The 25,217-nt window shown below is 46.8% G+C and overlaps 3 protein-coding genes across 7 annotated transcripts in view; all 3 read right to left on the bottom strand.

Moving 5' to 3' along the window:
* Nucleotides 1-619: 619 nt before the first annotated feature.
* LOC115572718 (protein disulfide-isomerase TMX3-like) lies at nt 620-14,469 on the bottom strand. Of its 2 annotated transcripts, XM_030403132.1 has the most exons (16): nt 14,361-14,469; nt 13,089-13,149; nt 12,918-12,960; nt 12,571-12,694; nt 11,554-11,599; nt 10,438-10,518; nt 10,178-10,277; nt 9,999-10,076; nt 9,799-9,865; nt 8,851-8,949; nt 7,699-7,756; nt 7,567-7,620; nt 7,417-7,473; nt 1,114-1,243; nt 965-1,033; nt 620-890 (listed from the first exon to the last, which is right to left on the bottom strand). In XM_030403132.1, the coding sequence occupies exons 1-16, from the start codon at nt 14,386-14,388 to the stop codon at nt 702-704; spliced, it is 1,284 nt and encodes a 427-aa protein (XP_030258992.1). In that variant the 5' UTR covers nt 14,389-14,469; the 3' UTR covers nt 620-701. The 2 variants fall into 2 exon arrangements, with proteins under 2 accessions (XP_030258992.1, XP_030258993.1); XM_030403133.1 differs by lacking the exon at nt 9,999-10,076.
* Nucleotides 14,470-15,041: 572 nt separating this feature from the next.
* opn4.1 (opsin 4.1) lies at nt 15,042-16,491 on the bottom strand. The gene has a single exon (XM_030403124.1). It carries the CDS (start codon nt 16,465-16,467, stop codon nt 15,058-15,060), a length of 1,410 nt encoding a protein of 469 aa, XP_030258984.1. The 5' UTR covers nt 16,468-16,491; the 3' UTR covers nt 15,042-15,057.
* A 4,884-nt stretch (nt 16,492-21,375) lies between these two features.
* The window catches only part of LOC115572704 (zinc finger protein 629), a 6,327-nt gene continuing 2,485 nt past the window's right edge, over nt 21,376-25,217 (bottom strand). For 3 of the 4 annotated variants that reach the window (XM_030403108.1, XM_030403106.1, XM_030403107.1), the window contains exons 3-8: nt 24,139-24,772; nt 24,003-24,063; nt 23,805-23,915; nt 23,559-23,692; nt 21,810-21,933; nt 21,376-21,667 (exon numbers count right to left, since the gene is read on the bottom strand). In XM_030403108.1, coding sequence (XP_030258968.1) covers nt 21,514-21,667; nt 21,810-21,933; nt 23,559-23,692; nt 23,805-23,915; nt 24,003-24,063; nt 24,139-24,772 — 1,218 coding nt within the window. In that variant the 3' untranslated portion in view covers nt 21,376-21,513. The remainder of the gene's footprint in view (nt 21,668-21,809; nt 21,934-23,558; nt 23,693-23,804; nt 23,916-24,002; nt 24,064-24,138; nt 24,773-25,217) is intronic. The other variant, XM_030403109.1, reaches the window with a different exon arrangement.

Here is a 25,217-nt window from a genome sequence, read left to right as displayed (position 1 = left end):
GATCTGGACTCAGTTGTTGTCACCGGTCTGATCTGGACTCAGTTGTTGTCACCGGTCTGATCTGGACTCAGCTGTTGTCACCGGTCTGATCTGGACTCAGTTGTTGTCACCGGTCTGATCTGGACTCAGTTGTTGTCACCGGCCTGATCTGGACTCAGTTGTTGTCACCGGTCTGATCTGGACTCAGTTGTTGTCACCGGTCTGATCTGGACTCAGTTGTTGTCACCGGCCTGATCTGGACTCAGTTGTTGTCACCGGTCTGATCTGGACTCAGTTGTTGTCACCGGTCTGATCTGGACTCAGTTGTTGTCACCGGTCTGATCTGGACTCTGTTGTTGTCACCGGTCTGATCTGGACTCAGTTGTTGTCACCGGTCTGATCTGGACTCAGTTGGACTTTATCAATCTGCCTGGTGGGTTTGATTTATGAGTCTGTGCTCTGGTTTAACTGGGTTATCATCAGATGCGTTTGATGCTCAGCTGTCGTGTTCAGCTTTTGGACCTTTGTCTGCTCAGAGACGAACATCAGGAAACACTTTTTACTTCAGTCATGGTTCCTGTTGCAGTCGTCATTGAAACAGAGCTGAGGAGTTAAAGGTTTATTTCACAGACACAAGATGTAAAGTGTGTTTAGTACTTTTATTTGATTTAACAAAGGTCAGACACACAGGACGGTGGTGATCTTCCTCCTGCTCCTCTTCATTAGTCTGACTTTTTGTCACTCAGTTTCTTCCGACTCTGCGGTGATGGAGCTGACAGTGCGTCGCCCTCGTCATCGTCCTCACTCATGTTAGATCGGGCCTTACGGCAGAGGTAGCAGAAGAAGATGGCGATGGCGAGTGGGAAGCCGACCAGGAAGCAGCCAAACAGCGGAGCCTGGCTGATCAGCGGCTGGACAGACAGAGAATGGAGAGAGGTCAGAGGTCCTTCAGACTGGAAACAGGACAGGTGATGAAGGGACTTACTGTCAGCGTGACTTGAATGTCGTAGATGATGCGTCTGATGCGCTGATGGACGCTGTTTCCTCCCTGACACTGAGACAGGAAACAGAGAGTCAAACAGAGCGTTGAGTGTCCTCTGCTGTCCTCCAGGGGACTCTGGAGTTCACACTCACCTCGATGCTGCTTTCCAGAACCCCATCCAGGAAGTCCAGCAGGTGGCGCTCTGTCTCCATGGCGCCCGGGGGCAGGAAGTAGCCATCATTGGACAGATTAACCACAATCAAGGAGGGCAGGGTCACCTCGCTGACAGCAACAGACCAATCAGAAACATTCACAGGTCAGTCCGCACATTGTCTGTTGGTCAGACGACTTGATGTGATGAACCTTTAATGTCTCTCATCATCAGTGTTGGGAGTAACGCGTTACAAAAGTAATGCAGTTACTGTAATACATTACTTTTTGCAGTAATGCAGTAATGTAAGGCATTACAAAAAAAAAAGGTAATATTTTACTCGGTACAAATCTCAGTAACACGCGTTCCAATGCATTTTAAACCCGAAATTAAGTGGTGTGTTGTTTTTATACAAATTCGCCAACACAGCGAGATTAGCAGAGGAGAAAAACATCTGCATAAACATTTACTTCCTGTTAGTGCTGGAGAACTATTGATTGAGGAGAAGACGACTGCAGCAGCAGGCAAGTTGGACTCTACACTCGCGAGATGGACACGCGCTCATTATTTTCAGTTTGTCAGAGACAAGGATGTGAAGAACATTATGCATTAGTGCACTTTGTGTCCGAAACCAAAAGATCTCTCTACCTCGCAAAATAGTTCAATTCATTTAACGAAACATTTAGAGCGGTGCCACACTAACATTAAGCTAGTGACCAAAAGAAAGCAAAGTGAGGATGAGAGCGGAGAAAAAACATTCTCCCGTTCTGCGATGCTTGAACGTCGAGAAGTGAGGAGACTGTGGCAGAGTATGTTGTTGAAGATATGCTGCCACTTTCAACAGTGGATTCTCCGTCTTTTAGAAAAATTGTGAGCAAGACTCCCATCCAGGTTATTAACAACAAGGTAAGCTATCATTGCCTCAACAGGTTAGTGCTGCGGGGCTACTGACTATAATATAAATATAGCAACATAATGTCAATCTGTTTCACGTCAGTCTGTATTCAGATAAAACATACAAAAACTTCTGTTAAACACAATAAACATCAGCTAAAGGGCCTCACAATGTAGGCTCCCCCCCAAAAACACACACACACACACACACACACACAGACACACAGACACGCACACACACACACACACAGACACGTACACACACACACACACACAAAACCAGCTGTTTTTGAAAGGTCTGCTCGAACTGAATTTTAGTGTTAACATCGAACATTTTGGGATGCACGGCCGGTTTCTGCCCCATGAACAGATTTAGGCTACTTTGAAAATCAATGTGTGTTTTTCAAAAACTGTCAGTACAGTGTAGAGGCATTATAGGAATCTGTACTGTCCCTGATCTATAGAGGAAAGTGGGACATGTCCATGCATCATGCATGTTTTATCACATCTAGAGGACATAAGCTTTTGGAAAATGCTCTCCCTTATATTAATAGAGACCAAGGTGTTGACATACAAAAAGTTTTGACACATATTTTTCAATGTAAATCTTCTCATGGGACTGAAACAGGTATTGGACCCCAGATGTTTAAATTTTAACATTGCAATTCATGTTCAGCCCTTTCAGAAAGGGTTTTCAGTGTTGGTGGTTGTGAATGGAGGGCAGCCTACATTTAAAGGCCCTTTAGCTAACGTTTGTTTATTGCATTTGGACCTCTAGCTTGAAAGTAATGCAATAGTAGTGTAATGCCTTACAATTCAAAGACAGTAATATTGTAATATAACAAATTACCTGGAAATGACAGTAACAAGTAATAAATAATGCATTATGTGTTTGGAGTAACTTTCCCAACACTGCTCATCATAAACGTCTCTTCCTGGACATGTGGGACGGGAGACATACGTAGATCCCAGGTGTCCATGGAGATGTGTCATCGATGAGAGCCATTAAAGACCAGAGATGTTCACAGAAAGACACGTCAAGTTCTACAGCAGGAGTGCCCAATGAGTTGTTCACGATCAACCGGTAGATCACAAAGGTAGTGCGGGTAGATTGCGTGACAGATTAAACGGCAGGAAAATGGATGAATGAATCTCCGAAAGGCCAAGTCTAATCTCTGCCAGCTGACTGACGTACAGGATGGCCAGTCTGAGATCTAAAAAACCCAGAACACACCGATTCCATGCAGAATGGGGGGAGGACTTATTTTCACTGTCTTTTTGGAAATGCGTTTGTCTGATTTGTCAAACTACCATCGCTATTCGAAGAAGGGGAATGTTGAGAGGCACTTTCGCACAGTTCATAAAAGTACAACACTGACTTCACTCAGAAAAGCGAGCTGAGAAGGAGAAAAGTGAGGGAACTAAAATCACAGTGAATCAGACAGCAGTCGTTTTTCACACAGTGGAAATCACAAGCAAAGGCCGACACGACGCATTGTTACAGGTGAGCCACTGTCATTAAGCATAAGAAGTCCTTCAAAGATGAAGAGATGATAAAACAGGCCTTCGTTGAGGCAGCTGACTCCTTGTTTTAGGATTTTAAATCCAAACCAGAAATATCATCATCAATCAATTCTTCAGCTATCATGAAGTACACAGCGCTGTGCAAGTAATGGCCGAGGATTTAACACAGCTGCTTCAGAGAGACATTGCAGACTGCGAGCGTTTCTCACTGCAGTTAGACGAGTCTACAGACACCAGCGATACAGCCCAGCTGTGTGGTTTGATTCTACGGAGCCCCAGACATGACATGGTCAACAGTGGCGTGCACAGACTTTTTGAAGGGCAGGGCGAACAGAAAAAAAAGGGCACATACAGCACGTTCTCACCACTGAAGAGGGCACTAACTTCTGTGTGTTGCCGAGGGCACTTTAGACATGTTTATATGTTATACAAATGGCACATTATATAGCCTTAAAACAGACTAACTAGACAGACTACTCAAGTTAATTTGTAGTTAGGATCAGCATCCACGAGAACTGTGTAGATTCAACATTGGACTGTAAAGAACACACAGAGACATGGATGTATGACGGAAATAAAACCCTGGGGGGTCCCCCAGAACATTGTCAATTAAGTAGATGCCATTTCCTGTATTCTAGTGCATTTTAACACCAAATTAGCACCAGATAATCCAAACTGGTTCTGTGAGATATAGTTCTGGCTCAATATAGATCAAAAAGGGGCCCAGAATAAAAGTCATTGCAACAGTAATGTTTCATAGTATTTCTTGGTCTTAATAGTCTTCTGGAGTTTAGTGTGTTTTCTTCACCCAATAGGGCTCTGTGATAAAAACACAGGGAACAATACACATTTAAAATATTTATTTGACACCTCAAAAGAAACTAACTATGATGAAGCATGGACATACAGTGGCAGTTAAAATAAAAAACAGAAAAGTGTGGTGTGCAAAAGTATTCACCGCCCTGAGTCAATACTTTGTAGAACCACCTTTCGCTGCAATGACAGCTGCAAGTCTTTCGGGTTAAGTCTCTACCAGCGATGCACACAGAGACTGAAATATTTGCCCATTCCTTCTTGCAAAATAGCTCAAGCGTAGTCTGATTGGATGGAGAGTGTCTCTGAACAGCAATTTTCAAGTTTTGCCAGAGATTCTCAATTGGATTTAGGTCTGGACTTTGACTGGGCCATTCTAATACATGAATATGCTTTGATCTAAACCATTCCATTGTAGCTCTGGCTGTATGTTTAGGCTCGTTGTCCTGCTGGAAGGTGAACCTCCACCCCAGTCTCAAGTCTTTTGCAGACTCTAACAGGTTTTCTTCCAAGATTGTCCTGTATTTGGCTCCATCCATCTTCCCATCCCATGGATTGAACAGTGCTCTGTGAGATGTTCAAAGCTTGGGATATTTTTCCATATCCTAACCATGCTTTATTAAACTTCTCCACAACTTTATCCCTGACCTGTCTGGTGTGTTCCTTGGGCTTCATGATGCTGTTTGTTCAACAATGTTCTCTAGCAAACCTCGGGGGCCTTCACAGATCAGCTGTATTTACACTGAGATTAGATTACACACAGGTGGACTCCATTTACTAATTAGGTGACTTCTGAAGGCGATTGGTTGCACTGGATTTTATTTAAGTGTATCAGAGTAAAGTGGGGTGAATACTTTTGCACACCACACTTTTCAGTTTTCTATTTTTAAAAATGTTTGAAAACCTTGTATCATTTTCCTTCCACTTCACAATTATGCACCACTTTGTGTTGGTCTATCACATGAAATCTCATTAAAATACAATTACGTTTGTGGTTGTAACGTGACAAAATGTGGAAAAGTTCAAGGGGGGTGAATACTTTTGCAAGCCACTGTATATGTTTCCAACTGAGCTGTGCACTTTAAAGAAGGCATTTTAAAGAAAAGCATTTCTAAAAATTAAAATAGAATAAAAAATCCCAAATGCTTAGCCTGGTGGGGGGTCAACTTAAACCTGGCGGAAACCCTGATATGCGATGCTAACCCCACTTTTAATTTTACTGGCTAGCTTTAAAAAGCTATTTCCGCAAGACTTAGCTAGGCTAGCTCCTCAGCCTAGGCTTAAACATGTGATAGGCATCTCTACCTAATAATAGCACTTCCAGGCTACATACACTAGTATTTAGTAATGCAAAATTGGTAACTTAATAGACAGCTTGCTGTATTAGCTACCTACCTCACACAGCAGTAGGATGCCGGGTTGCACCTCAGTCAGTATTAAGCCCCCACTGACATGTGACCATTTGAGAGAGAGTGTGTCTAAAACTGAATACTTAAATGGATGGAATGGACTTATTTTAACAACGGGAATGTGTTCTTAAAACTTAAGTTACCATCTATCTAGCTGCTATCAATTTATTCCATCATTTACTAAATACAATGAATCCAAATGACCTAGCCGAAATTGTAAATTGAAAATAAAATCTAGAAAGTTTATTAGCCCATCGGCCGTTTGCAAAAAAAAAAAAAAAATTAATTAAAGAAAACAGAAAATATGGGCTAATGGCCATACAAAGTGTATTGAACATAAACAGGGTTTAACTTGTTGAGACCATAAAATGACTCTGGGAAAGCTTGCATGCCTTAATTGGAATCAATATTCTCCATCCAATGGCAGCAGTTTAGTGTGTTCAAGAGAGCACTTAAGCACGCGTTTATACCACCCAAGACTAGAGGGCAGGTTATCATGTTTTGCCAACCGGGAGTGCGCTTATACTTGCTTTAACCACCCAAGAGAGCAATTAATTGTTTTATTTTCACCTAAGAGGGCCAATGTTTTGCCAATGAGGAGGGCACTTAAAGATGCCCTTTTGCCACCCAAGTGGACAGTTTATCATGTTTTAACCAGCCAAGAGGGCAGTTTAGTGTTTGTTCCACCCAAGAGGGCAGTTTAGTGTGTTTTGCCAACCAGGAGTGCACTTTAGCACGCGTTTTTGCCTCCCAAGAGGGCACTTTAGCACACATTTTTGCCACCCAAGAGGGCACTTTAGCACACGTTTTTGCCTCCCAAGAGCGCACTTTAGCCTGCGTTTTTGCCTCCCAAGAAGGCACTTTAGCACGCTTTTTTGCCTCCCAAGAGGGCACTTTAGCGCACGTTTTTGCCACCCAAGAGGGCAGTTTATCATGTGTTAACCAGCCAAGGGGGCAGTTTAGTGTGTTTTTTCCACCCACGCACGCGTTTTGGCTCCCAAGAGGGCACTTTAGCGCGCGTTTTTTTTCATGGCTGTTTGTCACCTGTGTGCATTACTGCCAATGGTTACATTACTCTCTCTATATCAGTTATGCATTATGTTACATAAAGTATACTCAGTGTGTGTATTAATAAATAGATGTTTAGTATTTTTGATGTAGGTAGATCATTTTGACCTGGTCATTTTAAAATTAGCTCGCAAGCTTAAAAGTGTGGGCACTCTGGGCCAGAAGGACCGATAACGACAGAGACAGTAAGGATTGAGAAGGACCGCAAACCTGCAGTTCCTCTAACGGCCACCAGAGGCTCCACCAGGCAGTCAGCCCAGGTTAAATGTGTTTCCAGCTGAAATAAACGCGTCCACAGCTGGTTTCTGTAGCTCACTTATCCCTTCATCACAACTTTTATATGGCTCACTGGTTTTAAATTATGTTAAGAATAAGGGGGCGTGGCCTCTCTGAGTGAGCTGTCTGCTGCGTCCCCTCAGATAATTCATCAGTGATCTTCACCGCGTGGTGCCTTTGTGGAGAGTTTTATTAGGTAGAGTCCACTGCTACCAAGATGGAGGCAGCCTGTACCAACCACACTTCAGTCTGAGTCCTCAGACACCTGTGGGTGATGTCATGGTGGCTCCGCCCACAGTTTCTACAGGTAATAAACTCACCCCATCACCAGTCCTTTGATGTAGTCCCCTCCCTCCATGTATCCAAAGTGGAAGTGTCTGTTCAGACAGACAGGCACAGACAGCCAGTGAGACACAGTTTCAGGATGTTGTTGTCCTTTCAGAATAAAGCTGGTGGACCTGTGGACTCACCTGCTGTAGGTCTCTCTGTTCTCTGAAGAAACTTTCTCCACAAGACTTTTGTACCTGAACAGAAAACAGGAAATGCATCACAGATGATGTCACAGTGTTTATTGACCTGTTGACTGATGGATGACTTCTTACCTCAGACTTTCCTTACACAGACTGTTTGCCTCCACCAGGGCCAACAGCACCAGTTTACCTGCAGGAGGAGGCGGAGTTACTTAACATGAACCAATCAGCAGCCTCCTCACCTGCAGTTCTCTCGTCATGCAGGTCGAGGCTGACGAGCACAGAGTGAAGCTCTACCAATCAAAACTTCAGAAATAATCAATGATGACTTTTCTTCACAGTGAGGAGCTCTGGTGACCCCTGATGGGACCAGGACCACCAGGTTGGGAACCAGTTGACTGACTGATGGTTAGAAAGTATTTCTCATTATCACAACCTGTCACCTAAAGCTGTGTTTGGACTGCAGTGCCCCCTCCAGGCTGTCAGAGTAACTTCCTGAACATTAAAGGGATAGTTCTGGTTTTTTGATATGAATCTGTATGGCATCCCCGTCAGCAGTGTCGTGCATCAACACTGACTTGGCCCCGACAGTGTCCTGTGCGCCGAGCTCTTGTCCGGTTTTGGTGCTGATGAAAGTAGTCTGCAAGTTGTCTGGGGTCATGAAAATAAAGCCTTTTTCTTCTCAAAACAAATGTGTTCAAAAGAGTGATACATTTGCATCACAAAACCGTTGTCCACGAAAAAGTCGGACCTCATAATCGCTTGGTGCTATTTCCTCTCGATTCGATCACTGCGCGCTGCTGCCAGCCCTATAAACTTATCGTTAGCTAGCTCTCACGTTAGCTCTCTCGCGTCGCTGTGGTCGTTGGTCCGAGCACATAAAACACTGCCAAACAACTGAAAAAAGTGTTGGATTTGTGCGTGGACAACGGTTTTGTGATGCAAATGTATGCCATACAGATTCATACCAAAAAACCCGAACTATCCCTTTAACAGAATAAGAGCGGTGTAACTGTCCACATGGTGGCGCTGACTGGGACATGTTCTCACATGTTGAGCCTCAGAGGGAACCGGTTTCTGTAACATGGAGGCTGGTGATGCTTTCAAGGACACTCTGTGTTTCTAGACAGAAGAAACAAAATGGCCGAATCCACACTGACAAGAGGTTTTCACAATAAAAGTGTAGTTCAGGTGAAAAAATGAGTTTCTGTGCACTTGCAGGTCTCCCTGCCCTGTCTACCTGTGGCTGTCATATCAGGCGGTGCACAGGTGAGTTCATGTTACCTGTTTCTCCCATAGCATACAGAGTGTAGCTGTCAATCTTCATGTAGTTCTGGAAACGTTCTCTGTTGATCCACGACTTCAGATCACCGTCACGTTCCACTGAAACACAAAGAACCAGATCAGCTGAACGCCTCACAGAGTAATTCACACATTCCTTTCATTGGTTAAACATCATTTTGCTGGTTAGTGATCTAGTGATGAATCAATCAGGTAACTAGAGTCCTTCAGCTTCCTCTAACTACACTTAACCGACCGCTGCTGTTCACACGGTTTAAATACTGACAGCACACACTTCACTTCTCTCTGCTGCTTCAGTCTGAACTCAGATCTCAGCTGTTCACAGATCAGCTGGTGTTCTGGTTGCTTTTTATCATTCAGTCTTTGGCTGGAACCTGCAACTGCTTTCACTTCTTTCAATCACTCAATCAGATTTCCCCTTCAGCTGACTTCTCACCTGCTCAGCTGACTTCACACCTGCTCAGCTGACTTCACACCTGCTCAGCTGACTTCACACCTGCTCAGCTGACTTCACACCTGTTCGTTTTAAACTGACATTTTGTCTGCTTTCAGCGTTTCAACATTTAAGACATTTGAAAATGTAAATGGTAAATGGTCTGCATTTTTATAGCGCTTTTCCAGTCTAACGACAGCTCAAAGTGCTGTACAACACATGCCACATTCACACACACATTCATACACTGATGACGGAGGCGGCCATGCAAGGCGCCAACTGCTCATCAGGAGCAATTTGGGGTTCAGTATCTTGCTCAAGGACACTTCGACATGCAACTAGGGGGAGCCGGGATTCGAACTGGTGACCTTCCGATCACTAGACGACCCGCTCTACCCACTGAGTCACAGCCAAAGCCTGTAAGTAAGAACATTTCAATAGCTTCAGTGTTTTCAGGCAGTCTGTTGTCATGGTAACAACAGCTCTACCTGTCTCACCGTTGAAGGTGAAGTAGGCCCCATCTTTAAAAACCACCACAGCCGGCAGAGAGGGCAGAGAGACCACCTGCACACACAACAAACTGTAAGTACAGAACAGGTCTACACAGGTAAACTCAGGTAATCTACTGTGATCTACTGTGATCTACTGTGATGTATTGTAATCTACTGTGATCTACTCAGAGTTACTATGTTTGAACCTTGGGCAGGACGTCTCTGGATGCAGAGAAGAAGTAGGTGTGAATAATCAGCTCTTCTGCTGCTGACGTGTAGTTTCCCTAAAAACACATCAAAGGTCAGAGGCCAGCTGCGTGTGTGTGTGTGCGTGTGTATGTGTGTGTGTGTGTGTGTGTGTGTGTGTGTGTGTGTGTGTGTGTACCTTCAGTGGTGATGTGGCTCCTACATAAACAAACATGACATCATGGCGATCCATGGCGTGTTGGAAGAGCTGCAGACTGCTCAGAGATCGAACCAACGGCCTGAATGACACGATGAGGACACACGTTGATGTCACACTACATGTTCACGTGTCATGACTGAACCATACACAACAATCTGACTTGGCCCAAACCATCAGCAGAACAAACCATACAGGAGTGTGAACAGTCTGCCCACATGGACACACACGACTTCTCTCACCCTCCAACTCGATTAGCAAAGTCCAGGATCCCCTCTCTGGTTCTTGGTCCTGAATAATTGTATTTCACATCTTTCTTCAGCCTGAAAATAGACATCAGATACAAAACCCCGTTTTCACTCAAACACACAGTGACAGAAAGGCCACAGACATATCTGATTGGTTGATATACACTATCAGAAGAGTTGAGAGCTCTACACACTGGCCTGGTACCATCGGCAAGTAAAAGGACATTATAACCAGTTCTAACAAGTGATTAAGAAATATATAAGAGCTTTGTTATTAGGGTGCTGTATTAATAATCAAATGTGTAATGATTGTTGCCATGATTACAATGAAGTTATAATGAAGAAATGATAAAGTTGATGTGAAACAGCTACAGAATCGAATGAAGTGATAAATCAGACAAAAGTGATGTACAAGCTGACGTGGGGTAAAGGTCGAGACTTCACCCTGAGGGTTTACCAAAAGCCCCTAAAATTCATCCTAGCACCCGACCCAGCACTCGGATCATTGTGAGGAGAGCTGTTTACAGCCGTGGCTGGTGACTATCTGACTCAGGGCTGTTCAGGACAGGTACTCAACCAGAGGAAGCCGGTAGAGGTCCGGACATAGGCAGTGAGAAGCTAGATGAGTCTCCTCACCACCAGCTGAAGCAGTCCCTATTTAATCCCTTTTTATAGTAACATCTTGCAGGTTTAGGAACCGAACCCTTTATAACAGAGAGCTGCTGCAGTGCCTCCTGGACACGGGTCAACTCAGGATCTAACAACAGTGATGTCACAGAGTTAAAGACAGCCATGATAAAATACAAATCTGATCGTACACAGAATGTTTAAATCTGAAGAAAAACAAGAGAATACAACTTCCTGTACATTTACTTATTATATCTTATAAACAACATCTTCAAGTAATTCAGACAGATTTATCTGTGCAGCAGTTTAAGTTTTGACATAAGAGAGAAAAGATATATAGGAAATGAAGTGAAATCAAATGAAGAAGACAAAAATCATGTAAAACACAGGTGATGAATGAATCAACAGAATGGACCAGTAGAAGAAGCGACCCGGGCCTTCTCAGAACACTTTGAGGTTTGGAGATAAAGAGTGAGGACTCACATGAGGATGGCAGGATAACCTCTGACCTTGAACTCTTTGGCCAAACCTGCAGTAAGAAGCACAGCATCAGCATGAGCATGTAACATATACTCCATCATATTCATGTTTATTATGTGTTACTAGCTTCACATTTGCAGCCACGTAAAGGCTCAGAACCCAGTTCTAAACTCCAATGGGGTGCAATGTAAAGCTCTTATTTTGAAGACAAATTTGTTGTTCACAGCCCAACTTCGAGCTTCACGTCACGTCACGTGTTTACGCCTACCTCAGTGGCGGCATTTGGTAAAGGAGGAATATTACGCCTCCCTTTAAGAAAGACCTTACCTTGGAGCAAATGTGCCGCCTTTTCTATCTAAAAAGGGCTATTGAAGTCTCGGATTTAGATAGCAATTTAGGCGGAAATAAGGCGGAAAATTGGTGGACTAAAACAGACCCCCAATTTGCCGCCCTCTGTCTAAAACCGCAGATCTAGCCGCAAAAAGGACGGGCAAATTGGCGACTTGCTGCCCAGGACAAGACGGCTATAGATGTTGGTGTAATAATGAGTGCTGACTGTTGTTATAAAGCATTATAAACTTCATTAGTGCTATTAGTTATAACTTTGATTATATGGCACTAATGGCCTGATTATCAATCAGGTGGAGTAGATATGATTGGCTCATATCAATATGAAAACTTGATGTTCAGAGATTATGAGGCAGAAAAAGATTCTGGAATCATTTATTATGATTTGGTGACGTTTAAAGAGAAATATCAATATACAAATACAAAACATATATAATATAGATTACATTCTCAGTGATGACTACATTGAGGGCTCATAATAAAACAATATCATCTGATTGAAGGTGTTTTAAAGCCCGGTGGAACAGATTGATCAATCATCATATAAAGACATAACATCAAGCTTAACAGAAATGCTTTAATTTTGACAGTTTCATGGTTCGATTTAATACTTTGATTAATTTTATTTTGATAGTTACATTCTGGTAGTTTCATTTTGATATTGTCACTGACCGATGCTGACGGTGGCGTCTGATTTGCCCACATTGACAGGTGAGCCGACACTTCTGAGTTCTGATCCGATCTGATGCCAAACTGGATCCAGCTGCTTACAGAAGGAACACCAGGGGGCGTAAAACTGCACACACACAGCAGACAAACAAACACAAAAAGCAGAGAAGAAATCTAATCAAGCAGCGTTCACATGTCTACTTGATATGATGAGAGGTGTTCATGGTCAGTCAGGACACTTCAAACTGCTGCTGTTACATAAGACTTCAGTCAAACTGATCAATAATTCTCATAGATGATCATTGGATCAATAAACCATGTTTAGAAAAAAATATTATAAATAAAGAAACCTTTATTAGCCAGATGTCGTCAGCTCCTCTCGTCTCCAGGAACCTGTTTAACACAATCACACTGATTATTGATTTCAATTAAAATATAATCTTTAAAATGGTTAGAAAACCGATCTCTTTACAGTAAAGTGCCAATAAATCAATCAATCCAAAACAGACATTTGTACTCACGAATCATCGAGCTCCTCCACAAAGGCAGACATACACACCAGGAGGAGCAGGAGGAGCAGCCCTGGAACAAACAAACAAACCATTAACAGCTGAAGAGTCCATCGTGGACCAGAAGCTGAAGCTGAAGCGTCCATCGTGGACCAGAAGCTGAAGCTGAAGCGTCCATCGTGGACCAGAAGCCGAAGCTGAAGCGTCCATCGTGGACCAGAAGCCGAAGCTGAAGCGTCCATCGTGGACCAGCAGCCGAAGCTGAAGCGTCCATCGTGGACCAGAAGCTGAAGCTGAAGCGTCCATCGTGGACCAGAAGCTGAAGCTGAAGCGTCCATCGCGGACCAGAAGCTGAAGCTGAAGCGTCCATCGTGGACCAGAAGCTGAAGCTGAAGCGTCCATCGCGGACCAGAAGCCGAAGCTGAAGCGTCCATCGCGGACCAGAAGCCGAAGCTGAAGCGTCCATCGTGGACCAGTAGCCGAAGCTGAAGCGTCCATCGTGGACCAGCAGCTGCTGGACACGCTCAGAAAAATGGATCCAGCGTTTTACAGATGCTTCCGTCACGATGTTAGCTCATGGGAATGAGTGTTATTGGGCCGCAGTGCATCATGGGATGATGAAGTTTCACAGTTTGACCACTAGGATAACTGGCTCAGAGCCTGGAGCTCTACATGAAGGCTTGAGGATTCCATACATGACACCAGCCTAGCTGATGAGAATCATGTGAGCAAGCCAGTAAGTACTGACAAACTGCCATTGCCATGACAACAGTACAGCAGGGTTTTCCCCATGCGACCCAAACAAAGATGACGGTCAGAGGGGACTCACCAGGCTGCCATCTGTGATTGGCTGACAAAGGTCTCACTCTAATCATTTCACCTTAACTAAGTAATAAATCAGAGGTGTGTTTGGTTGATTGATCTCAGGTCAGGAAGCTGCTCCCTTTACTGCCAGATTAAACTGTTCAGACACATGGACTTCTTAATCCAGCCCGACACACACTCGGCATAAACACACACACACACACACACACACACAGTGTTTCAGATGAAAAGATTCACAAGCATTCTCTGATCAGCATAAGTTTTATCAATAACCTGCTGGAGGATTTACTTCAGATGTTTCTGACACGTTTCTACAAATGTGTCTCCAAAGAAGTCGGTCTGTTAAACTCTTCAGTGTGTGTGTGTGTGTGTGTGTGTGTGTGTGTGTGTGTGTTGTGCTGAGTGTATGCAGGGTGCAGAACGAGGGAATAAATGAGTGGAGTTGGGTGGAGAACGTACCTGAGATCGAGTTCCCCCTGAGAGACATGTCGACTGATGGAGGCGAAGCTGCAGCACAGACGGATTATCAACTCAGCTAATCTGCTAACTGCTAACAGAATGAACATACCCTAATCTCTCAGATTAACAGGCTCCTTTCAATCCACTGAAGCTTTATTGACAACAACAATACAGACAGAGTCGACTGATGAATAAATAATCATGTTTCACACAAAAAGGAAATGATCTGAATGTTTTCATGTTCAGAGAAGAAGCTGTGATGAAGGGAACTAGGCACTGAGTCAAAGAAGATATGGAAATAGAGAGGAATGGGGAAGGGAAGGAGGAGGTACAGAAAGAGACAAAAAATGATGTATGAAAAGGGTGGCAGAAGGAGGGAAACAAGGGTGGTTGGAGGGTGGAGGGGAAGGAAAGAAGGAAGGAAGGAGGTTAGAAAGGAGAGGAGGAGGTATAATAGGAGATTAACAAATGTTTGAACAGCAGTGACAGACACAACGAGGTCTGAGCACTGATCAATACATGTATTGATCAATCAAAGAAAAAAATCAGCATCAGCTCAGCTACGGCTCAAATAGTCCAGCTCTGCCCCAATCCAAAACCTTCAGTCACAAACCATTTCTTCTTCTTCAGTTTCTTCCTTTTTTAAATTGTGTCATCATGGCGTGTGAAGAGGGCGGGGCCACATGTACAGCAGGTGTCAGAGAGGGAGCAGAGGTTTACCCTCAGCTGCAGCGCCTCCATCAGGTGAGTCAGAGTCAACTGTTGGTGCAATGCTGCTGGTGATGTCAGCAGTGACATCAGAGGACACCTGTTGGCTGACGCCAGATCCATCCACTTCGCTTTCCGTCCAGCACGACTCGCTGTCTGACACTGATGAAAGCCGGCTCTTCCTCCAGCCGCCATCAGCCCGGACGCCTGCACTGAGCCGGTTTCCTGGTGAGCTCTGACTGGTGAGCGTGGCTCGGCGAGACAAAGCGCCACTGGAGCTGAGAGACGAACGGAGGTCCTTCTCCTGCAGCCGCAGCAAAGGGCGCAGCAGGGGGACGTACCTGCCGATGGCGGCACGGTACTTTGGGTGTGTGATGGCATAGATGATGGGGTTGTGAATGGCGGAGGCCTTGGCAATGACAGCAGGAACTGAGTTCATGTAGGGTGTCAGAAGGTGGGCGTAGCCAGCTGTGGCAGTCAATGCAACAGCAGAGTACGGTGACCAGGAGATGATGAACAGCAGGATCACTCCCAGAGCCACTTTAGCCAAACGCCACTCGCCACGCAGACGCTCGTACGCCTTGTTGGTTTCACCACAGTTTAGTTGCTCCATCTCCTGCCCTGCCCGCCGTACTGCTCGGAAAATGGCAAAGTAGCAGCCAGCAATCAAGCCGAGTGGGACGAAGAAAACGAAGGCAAACAGCAGGATGGTGTAGGCACGCACGGTGGCAGTGAAGCTCATGTAGTCCCAGCTGCAGGACGTCTGCAGGCCTTCAGGGACGTAGGCGCTCCACCCAAAGAACGGTGGCAGACTCCATCCGAGAGAGTACAACCACACCCCGGTCAACACTGCCAACACCCGGCCACGACTCACCCCGCCCAGCAGGGCCAGTGGCCGTGTAATGGCGAGGCAGCGATCCACTGCGATGGCCGTCAGTGTCATCATGGAGGTGATCCCGAACAGAGCACCACAGAATGCGTACAGCTCACAGGCGAGCTCCCCAAACACCCAGCGGCGGTGCATGCTCGCCACGAAGAAGACCGGAGACTGTGTCAGAGACATGAGGAAGTCTGCCACCGCCAGGTTGACCACCAGAAGGTTGCTGGGCGACTGCAGCGTTCGACTGCGACAGAAGACATAGATGACCAGAGCGTTTCCCAGCATGCCCATCATCCCCACTAACAGGATGACGGAGCCGATGATGTAGTGAGCATGGTCAGGGACGTCGACAGTTGGGAAAAGATGGGGCTGCAGGTGAGTGAAGTGTGTGGGAGCGTGGCCAGGCATGGTGAGGAGCTTGTAAGTCCTGCTGTGGTGATGGTAGTCAGTGTGGAAGGAGGAACAGTTCTCCCCCAGAGAGCAGGGAGATGACTTCCTGCTCAGCTGCTGCTGATTCATTGTTAGTCGATGGATGTCGGGAAAGACCCGATTGACTGATGGCTGGATGTCGGCTGACTGATGGCTGAAAGTCGGCTGACTGATGGCTGGATGTCGGCTGACCGATGGCTGAAAGTCGGCTGACTGATGGCTGAAAGTCGGCTGACTGATGGCTGGAAGTCGGCTGACCGATGGCTGAAAGTCGGCTGACCGATGGCTGGAAGTCGGCTGACTGATGGCTGGAAGTCGGCTGACTGATGGCTGGAAGTCGGCTGACCGATGGTTGGAAGTCGGCTGACCGATGGCTGGAAGTCGGCTGACCTATGGCTGGATGTCGGCTGACTGATGGCTCGGAAGTCGGCTGACCGATGATGGCTGGAAGTCAGCTGACTGATGGCTGGATGTTGGCTGACTGATGGCTGGAAGTCGGCTGACCGATGGCTGGATGTTGGCTGACTGATGGCTGGATGTCGGCTGACTGATGGCTGGAAGACGGCTGGAAGTCGGCTGACTGATGGCTGGATGTTGGCTGACTGATGGCTGGATGTCGGCTGACTGATGGCTGGAAGTCGGCTGACTGATGGCTGACTGATGGCTGGAAGTCGGCTGACCGATGGCTGGAAGTCGGCTGACCGATGGCTGGAAGTCGGCTGGAAGTCGGCTGACTGAAGGCTGGATGTCGGCTGACTGATGGCTGAAAGTCGGCTGACTGATGGCTGACTGATGGCTGGAAGTCGGCTGACTGATGGCTGGAAGTCGGTTGACTGATGGCTGGATGTTGGCTGACCGATGGCTGGAAGTCGGCTGACCGATGGCTGGATGTCGGCTGACTGATGGCTGGAAGTCGGCAGACCGATGGCTGGATGTCGGCTGACTGATGGCTGGAAGTCGGCTGACTGATGGCTGACTGATGGCCGACCGATGGCTGGAAGTCGGCTGACCGATGGCTGGAAATCGGCTGACCGATGGCTGGATGTTGGCTGACTGATGGCTGGAAGTCGGCTGACCGATGGCTGACTGATGGCTGACCGATGGCTGGATGTCGGCTGACCGATGGCCGGAAGTCGGCTGACCGATGGCTGGAAGCCGGCTGACTGATGGCCGAAAGTCGGCTGACCAATGGCTGGATGTCGGCTGACCGATGGCTGGAAGTCGGCTGACCGATGGCTGGAAGTCGGCTGACTGATGGCTGGATGTTGGCTGGATGTTGGCTGGTTTCTGCAGGGTGTTTGAGTTCTGGCGGGCGTGTTTTGTGCTGCCTGTGCTGCTGCAGCTCTTTATATGAGCGTGATCGATGGGTGACGGAGGATTATTGAGTTGACCTAACACGGATCAATTACTTTCTGTGCACTCTGTGCGGAATAAATTACCATCTGGACCAGATGTGACCTGATTGTTGCAGTTTATTGTAGACAATGAGTCACACTCTGACGTTAATGAGCTTTTAAATCCAACATGTCACAGTTTCCTCGTTGTGTCCTAGAAACAAAGCAAACTCATGTCCTGAAATTCTTTCTCATTGAACCTTGAGACTTGTTGATTTGTTTTCCGGCATGCGTAAGACTCACTGAAAAGAAGACAATTTTCTTTTTAATAAATTAATATGCTGCCGGTTTCAGACAGTCTCCAGTCCCAACTTGTGGCTGTTTCCAGACAACTTCAAAGAAATGATTAGATATTTAAAATTTCGGTGAGTAGATATCAATTGTGATTATTGCATAACATCCAAATCTACACACAGGTGGAGCAGGCCGCAGAACTTAATAAATAAAACTTTATTAAGTTTAAAAAGTAAAAACTTCCAACATCCTGCTGCAGACCGACAGGAACAGTTCTGATAAGGACTTAAAACTGCAACAACATTTCCTCATGTTTGTGATAAGATGATATTAAAACACACGTGAATCAGACCAGGAGCTGAGCTGTTCCCAGGCTCTGGTCACACCGTGAGATGTGGAGCAGAGGATATCGACTTCTCAGCGACCTCGTTCTCACAGAAAGCTGCTTTTTCCAACAATTCATCAGGAGTTCATCAGCCTGAAGAGTTTTCCATCAATCATTCAATTGATCGATCAATCAGCAGTCAGGTGATGGGATTAAAAGCTCCCATCAGCCTGTCTCACCCAATCCTCTCTGATGTCTCTGCGGTCAGTCGGTCCAGGATGTCTGTCTCCTGAGGGGGCGAGGTCGACCTTCATCTGAGGCCCCGCCTCTTCACCACCATCATCACTGTGAACCACGAAGAAGATGAGGAGAGACAAACAGATGACAGACCTGCAGACTGAGGGCAGGACCAACACTGGCAGACAGGTGGAGAGAGAGACAGGAAGACAGACAGATGGAGAGAGAAACAAATACTGCAGGAGGACAGACAGACAGTCATGAGGACAGAGAGGAGGACAGACAGGAGCTCAAACTAAACTTTTAGCTGACTGGCTCACATACGTGAAGGGGCGTTTCATAACGATTAAAAAAGGCAAACATATAAAGACCGGACTCTGTGTCCCTGAGGACTCTGTGTCCCAGAGGACACTGTGTCCCAGAGGACACTGTGTCCCCGAAGATTCTGTGTCCCAGAGGACTCTGTGTCCCCGAAGACTCTGTGTCCCAGAGGACTCTGTGTCCCCAAGGACACTGTGTCCCCAAAGACTCTGTGTCCCAGAGGACTCTGTGTCCCCAAGGACACTGTGTCCCCGAGGACACTGTGCCCCCAAAGACTCTGTGTCCCAGAAGACTCTGTGTCCCAGAGGACTCTGTGTCCCCGAAGACTCTGTGTCCCCGAAGACTCTGTGTCCCAGAGGACACTGTGTCCCCGAAGACTCTGTGTCCCCGAAGACTCTGTGTCCCAGAGGACAGTGTCCCCGAAGACTCTGTGTCCCCGAAGACTCTGTGTCCCAGAAGACTCTGTGTCCCAGAGGACTCTGTGTCCCCGAGGACACTGTGTCCCCGAGGACTGTGTGTCCCCGAGGACTCTGTGTCCCCGAGGACTCTGTGTCCCAGAGGACTCTGTGTCCCCGAAGACTCTGTGTCCCCGAAGACTCTGTGTCCCAGAGGACACTGTGTCCCCGAAGACTCTGTGTCCCCGAAGACTCTGTGTCCCAGAAGACTCTGTGTCCCAGAGGACTCTGTGTCCCCGAGGACACTGTGCCCCCAAAGACTCTGTGTCCCAGAGGACTCTGTGTCCCCGAAGACTCTATGTCCCCGAGGTCTCTGTGTCCCCGAGGACACTGTGTCCCCGAGGACTGTGTGTCCCCGAGGACACTGTGTCCCCGAGGACTGTGTGTCCCCGAGGACTGTGTGTCCCCGAGGACACTGTGTCCCCGAGGACTGTGTGTCCCCGAGGACTCTGTGTCCCCGAGGACACTGTGCCCCCAAAGACTCTGTGTCCCAGAGGACTCTGTGTCCCAGAGGACACTGTGTCCCCGAAGACTTTGTGTCCCCGAAGACTCTGTGTCCCCGAAGACTCTGTGTCCCAGAGGACACTGTGTCCCCGAAGACTCTGTGTCCCCGAAGACTCTGTGTGTCCCCGAGGACTCTGTGTCCCCGAGGACACAGTGTCCCCGAGGACACAGTGTCCCCGAAGACTCTGTGTCCCCGAGGACACTGTGCCCCAGAGGCCTCTGTGCCCCAGAGGACTCTGTGTCCCCGAAGACTCTATGTCCCCGAGGTCTCTGTGTCCCCGAGGACACTGTGTCCCCGAAGACTCTGTGTCTTCGGGGACACAGTGTCCTCGGGGACACAGTGTCCCCGAGGACACTGTGTCCTCAGTGTCCTCTGTGTCCCCGAAGACTCTGTGTCCCCGAGGTCTCTGTGTCCCCGATGACACTGTGTCCCCGAAGACTCTGTGTCCCTGAGGACTCTGTGTCCCCGAGGACACTGTGTCCCCGAAGACTCTGTGTCCCCGAGGACTCTGTGTCCCCGGTCTCTGTGTGTCCCCGAGGACTCTGTGTCCCAGAGGACTCTGTGTCCCCGAGGACTCTGTGTCCCCGGTCTCTGTGTGTCCCCAGATTCGGGGTTTTAAAGGGTTTTTTAACCCTTTGAGGTCTATTGAGACCTCTGTGAGTCTCTGTTCTGACTCTATATGTTAAAGCAACCTTCAAACTATATGCCAGTTTTTAAATCGCGTTGATAGGCCAAGTAAAACCGGATTTACGATATATTATGTACGGCACACTTTTTCGCTAACGTTGCCGTCACGTTTGCTGCACGTTTGGTGCAGGAAGAGACGGTAAAGAGATCGGGCTTTCCTCACAAAAGTGTCCACAAGCAGGAAGTGCAAGCAAAAAAAGCGACAGAGATCACATGTTTTAAGAGTTGAGAGATTTGTGACATTAAGCATGTTTGGGTTGCATAGTTAGTGTGTTATGTAGTGTTTGGTGTGTAGTGGAGTCGTTTTTTTGTTTAATGAGTCAATGAGGAGACTGATGAATGTGGAGCAGGCAGTGCAGCTTTCATTGAGCTGGAGGAGCTGATGCAGACCTGAGTCTGAGGAGTTGCCTGCATTTAAATGTAAATAGTTACACATAACTTTGTAAATTTCAAAAACTTATGCACAATTAATGAAAATGGTCGTTAAGCATATTTATGGTTTTCACAGTTTTTCCTACTCTGATTTTATGTTTTTTTGTGATTTTAGGTCCATTGTGTTAATACAGTTTGTCAAAATGAAAAAATAGCTGTACAGTCACACAAAATAATGACACCAAACAAGGCAAGATAAACAGTTTTTAAGGTGAAATATAATGGTAAACTCAAAAATAGTCAAAAATGGCCAATTATACCCCAGACTCCTGAGGGTTAAGGGTTAATTCAGGGTTCTTTAAGATCAGGTCTCAGTGTCTATTCCTGGTTTTGAAGGGTCGATTCAGCGACTTTTAGGGTTGTGAAACATTCTGCCAAAACATTCTAAAAAACACAAAACTCATTAAGTTTCGTCACTTTTTTTTACTTTAATAAGAAAAATCCAACCAGCAGATATCAATAACAAACAGTCCAATCATGAAACTGGACAAAGTGGACCGGCCCGCCAGCTAACAGTCCAAACAGGGCATCTGAACACCTGTGAGGTCACAGCGTGGCGTGCTGGGAGGAGGCGTGGTGTCTGCGGATGTGTCTCAGCAGCAGCTGACGATCTGGACTTGAGTACTCACACTGTTGGCATGGAAACGCCTCGCCAGTGTGATGACGGCGAGCGTGAAGGTCCAAACTCTTCTTCTGGATACTGAGACAGAAAGAAATACAGGAAGTTAAACTCACGACAACAACCAATTCAGCACCAGACCATATCCAATCAGAGAAGAGATCGACAAACCATGAGCGAATCAGAGCAAAGACAGGTGTGTGTTTGTTTGTGTGTGTGTTACCTGCAGTAGTCACAGTGCTGACATCTGTATGGTTTCTCCTGACTGTGAGTTCTGCCGTGTCTGAGCAGAGAGCTGCGGTCTATAGAAGCATACGGACACTGAGCACACCTGTACGGCTTCTCACCTGGACACACACAGACACACACACAGTCAGCTGCTGTGGAGTGAGTTCATGACCTGTGTGTTCTCAGCTGTGTGGTTTTTCAGTAGAGATGCACCGATCGATCGGCAACCGATCGCAATCGGCAACCGATCGCAATCGGCCGATAATGCCCCTATCGGTTTTGATCGGAGTTCTCAAAATAGATCAAATCAGGCCGATCAGATGACGTTTCAATATAAAGATAGTGCATTAACTGCATGCAGAGTGGGAATTTCACGGCGGCCTTGATGCAGCGTGAAAAAAAAAAAAAAACTAATCATAGGCTACAGTGTCCTCTGTGCCCCTGGCCCGGTCAGCGTAGTGGGCTTGCCTTTAATTACAGCCACCTGAGTGCACAGTAGTCACTCACAGTAACTTCAGTGAGTCCGCGGTTCCTGCAGGTGGAGTCTCATCATCACGATGATCTCACGTGAAAGCCTCTCAAACAGCAGCAGCGTCTCAAAACAGAAGAACGAAACTTACAGCACAGCGAGCGAGCTCAGCCGGTTTAATATGATACGTAACTGACTTATGTGGTAGGATTTAGTCCGGTAAAGTTGGAAATATATTCACAGATTCGAACTTCCCGGATCAATAACTCATAAGTGAAACCTTGTTAAAACACAAACGACGGGTCTTTCCTACTGTAGTGAGGAAGACAACGAGCTACAACCGTATGTTAATCAGAACGAGCGTCTGGACATTAACTCTGGTCTGTATGGTCAGCCAGCTGTGAGACGAGGGCGCAGGGACCGTCTACAAAGTGCAACACTGAAAAGAGAAACTACAAAAAATATTCAATAACTTCACTATTATTCAGAGTGTAGTGCCACCTAAATCACTCCACACATCAGTGGTCTCCTGCTGGTTATTCTACTATTTTTTGTTTGGAAAAAATGTGCTTTGCCATAATTTTGGGGAATTTCTATTTGGGAGAAATATTCAATAACACTAATATTCAGTGTGGTGTCACAAAACCCACCTCACCCTAACCCTACTTAACAACAACTACTTTCTAATGTAACTTTAACTTGATTTTGTTATAAAAAAAAATGTGTTAATACATAATCCATGTCTTATTATAAATTAGGATGTTATGGTATCAGCCTGAAAGGTAAATCAACACATTTTACCCAGTGGCCTTTGTGCCCTGTCATGTGGCCTTGGTGCCCCTAAAATGATGAAATTCCCTCCCTGACTGCATTCCCACTAGTAAGCTACAGTTGCTCTGTGTAAGCTGAGTCCAAGTTGTCTCTAAGAGTCTCTAGAGTGTGAAATATTGCACATTGCCTCAGCCTGCAATAAAACGGTGGTCAATTCATGAAACTTTCTCATCTCCTCATTTTTATACTTAATAATACAATGTCAATGTTGTGTAAGAAGAATCATTAATTAAATATATGAAAGTTACACAAGACAACAATATAGAAGAATTTATGGATTTGACGCTGTGATCGGTGATCGGCAGTATCGGGATCGGCAGATACTGCTTTCAGTGATCGGTGATCGGCCCCAAAAATCCTGATTGGTGCATCTCTATTTTTCAGCGGTGTGTGTTCTCAGGTGTGTGTTCTCAGGTGTGTGCATTACCTGTGTTTGTGTATTACCTGTGTGTGTCCTCAGGTGTTGCAGCAGTGAGGCCTTCAGTCTGCTGCTGTAGGAACAGTGTGGACAGGTGAACGGTTTCTCTCCTCCGTGGACGCCCAGGTGGCGCTTCAGTGTCAGTTTGGTGGAGAACTTCCTGTAAAGACAAACATTACAGTTACAGCAGCCAATCACAGTCCTGTCATGTTCAGTTTGTCCTGAAACCCTTTGTCACCTGTGCAGTGAGGGATTGTGGGTAGTGAAGTTACCTGTGACACAGAGAGCAGCAGAAGCCCTCCTTCTCTTCTTCTTCTGTTTTCTGCTGTTTTGTTTTCTTCTGCATCTCTGTGACGCTCTTCAGTGAACTTGCCTCACACCTGCTGCACACACACACACACACACACACACTCTGACACATGTATAAAGTTTCTAAAGTAAAAGTCTCGTTAGGACATTCAGTCGTCTACCTGTCTGTGTGGGCTGCGTCCTTCCCTCCTGCTCGTCCAATCAGCCGGCGCCTCCACCTGTCTGCAGGAATCATCATCACTGAGATTATTATGTTCTTTCTTCATCGTTATAAAAGTCAGCTGGAGGTAATCTGACCTGAGAGGTTGCCGTGGCGATGCTGATCACAGGCGCTGTGTGTTTGTTGCTGAATTCGACAGCCGAATGACCTCAAGGCTGCTGCCTTCTTCTTCTTCTTCTTCTTCTTCTTCTTCTCCTCCTGTTCCTGCTCCTCCCTCCTCCTCCTCCTCCTCCTGCTGTGGCTCCTCCAGTGAGGCTCCAGCTCCTCCCAGCTGTCGGCTGTCCAGCTGCAGCAGATACAGCCGAACCCACCAGACGCCCGGTGGGACCGGACGTGAACATCCAGCAGCCGCCTGGTTGGGAGCGTCAGGGGACACAGGAGGCACAGCAGCCTGGAGGGGGAAGTCGTCAGCTGCCGGGAGGTATCGCTCTGCTGCAGGCTGCTGGACTGAGACAGGACGGGGGAGTCATCCGGGGGAGGGAGGACGGGTTGGGAGGTGCTGGGATGATGAGGAGGAGCAGAAGCAGGAAGAGGAGGAGGAGGTTTCTGAGCCGAGATGCGACACAGTCCCAGAGACATGAGGTGAGCAGACTGTGCCATCTCCTCCTGGGTGGTGGGGGTGTTGATGGGACAGGACAGATCCACTGACGCCTCCTTCAGAGGAAAGATGGAGGACTCCTCCTCCTCCTCCTCCTCGAACAGAGTGCTCACCTGCCCACACAGAAACACCTCCAGGATGACCATGAACAACTTCTTCTACAGGTATTCAACATGTGAGCATCAGTGTGGAGCAGCAGCTCTCTGTTCACATTCAGACCACAAGAGATCTCACTCCTCCTGATTAATCAGAGCTGATGTGTGCATTAGCAGCAGGATGGAGGACATGTATCAATATCCGTCCTGACTGACCTCCAAGTCTGAGATCCGATCTCTAAGACTACATTCAATGGTGGTCCAGGCCACACTGAAGGATCGCCTATAAAATTAACGTCCTCTGAGAAACTAGACTACGGAGGAGGAGGAGGAGGAGAAGAAGCCACAACAACAGGCAGAATGATGTCTGATCTCCAGGTGCTTCACTGTGATGTAATGACATGTTGGTTGATGTCAGCAGTGCTGTGTGTGAACACTGTCTCTCTTACTGATCCAACCACTG

The sequence above is a fragment of the Sparus aurata genome, chromosome 21 (assembly GCF_900880675.1).
Source record: "Sparus aurata chromosome 21, fSpaAur1.1, whole genome shotgun sequence".
Lineage (NCBI taxonomy): Eukaryota > Metazoa > Chordata > Actinopteri > Spariformes > Sparidae > Sparus > Sparus aurata.
Note: the sequence above shows the minus strand (reverse complement) of the source record. Positions and strands in the feature narration are given on the sequence as shown.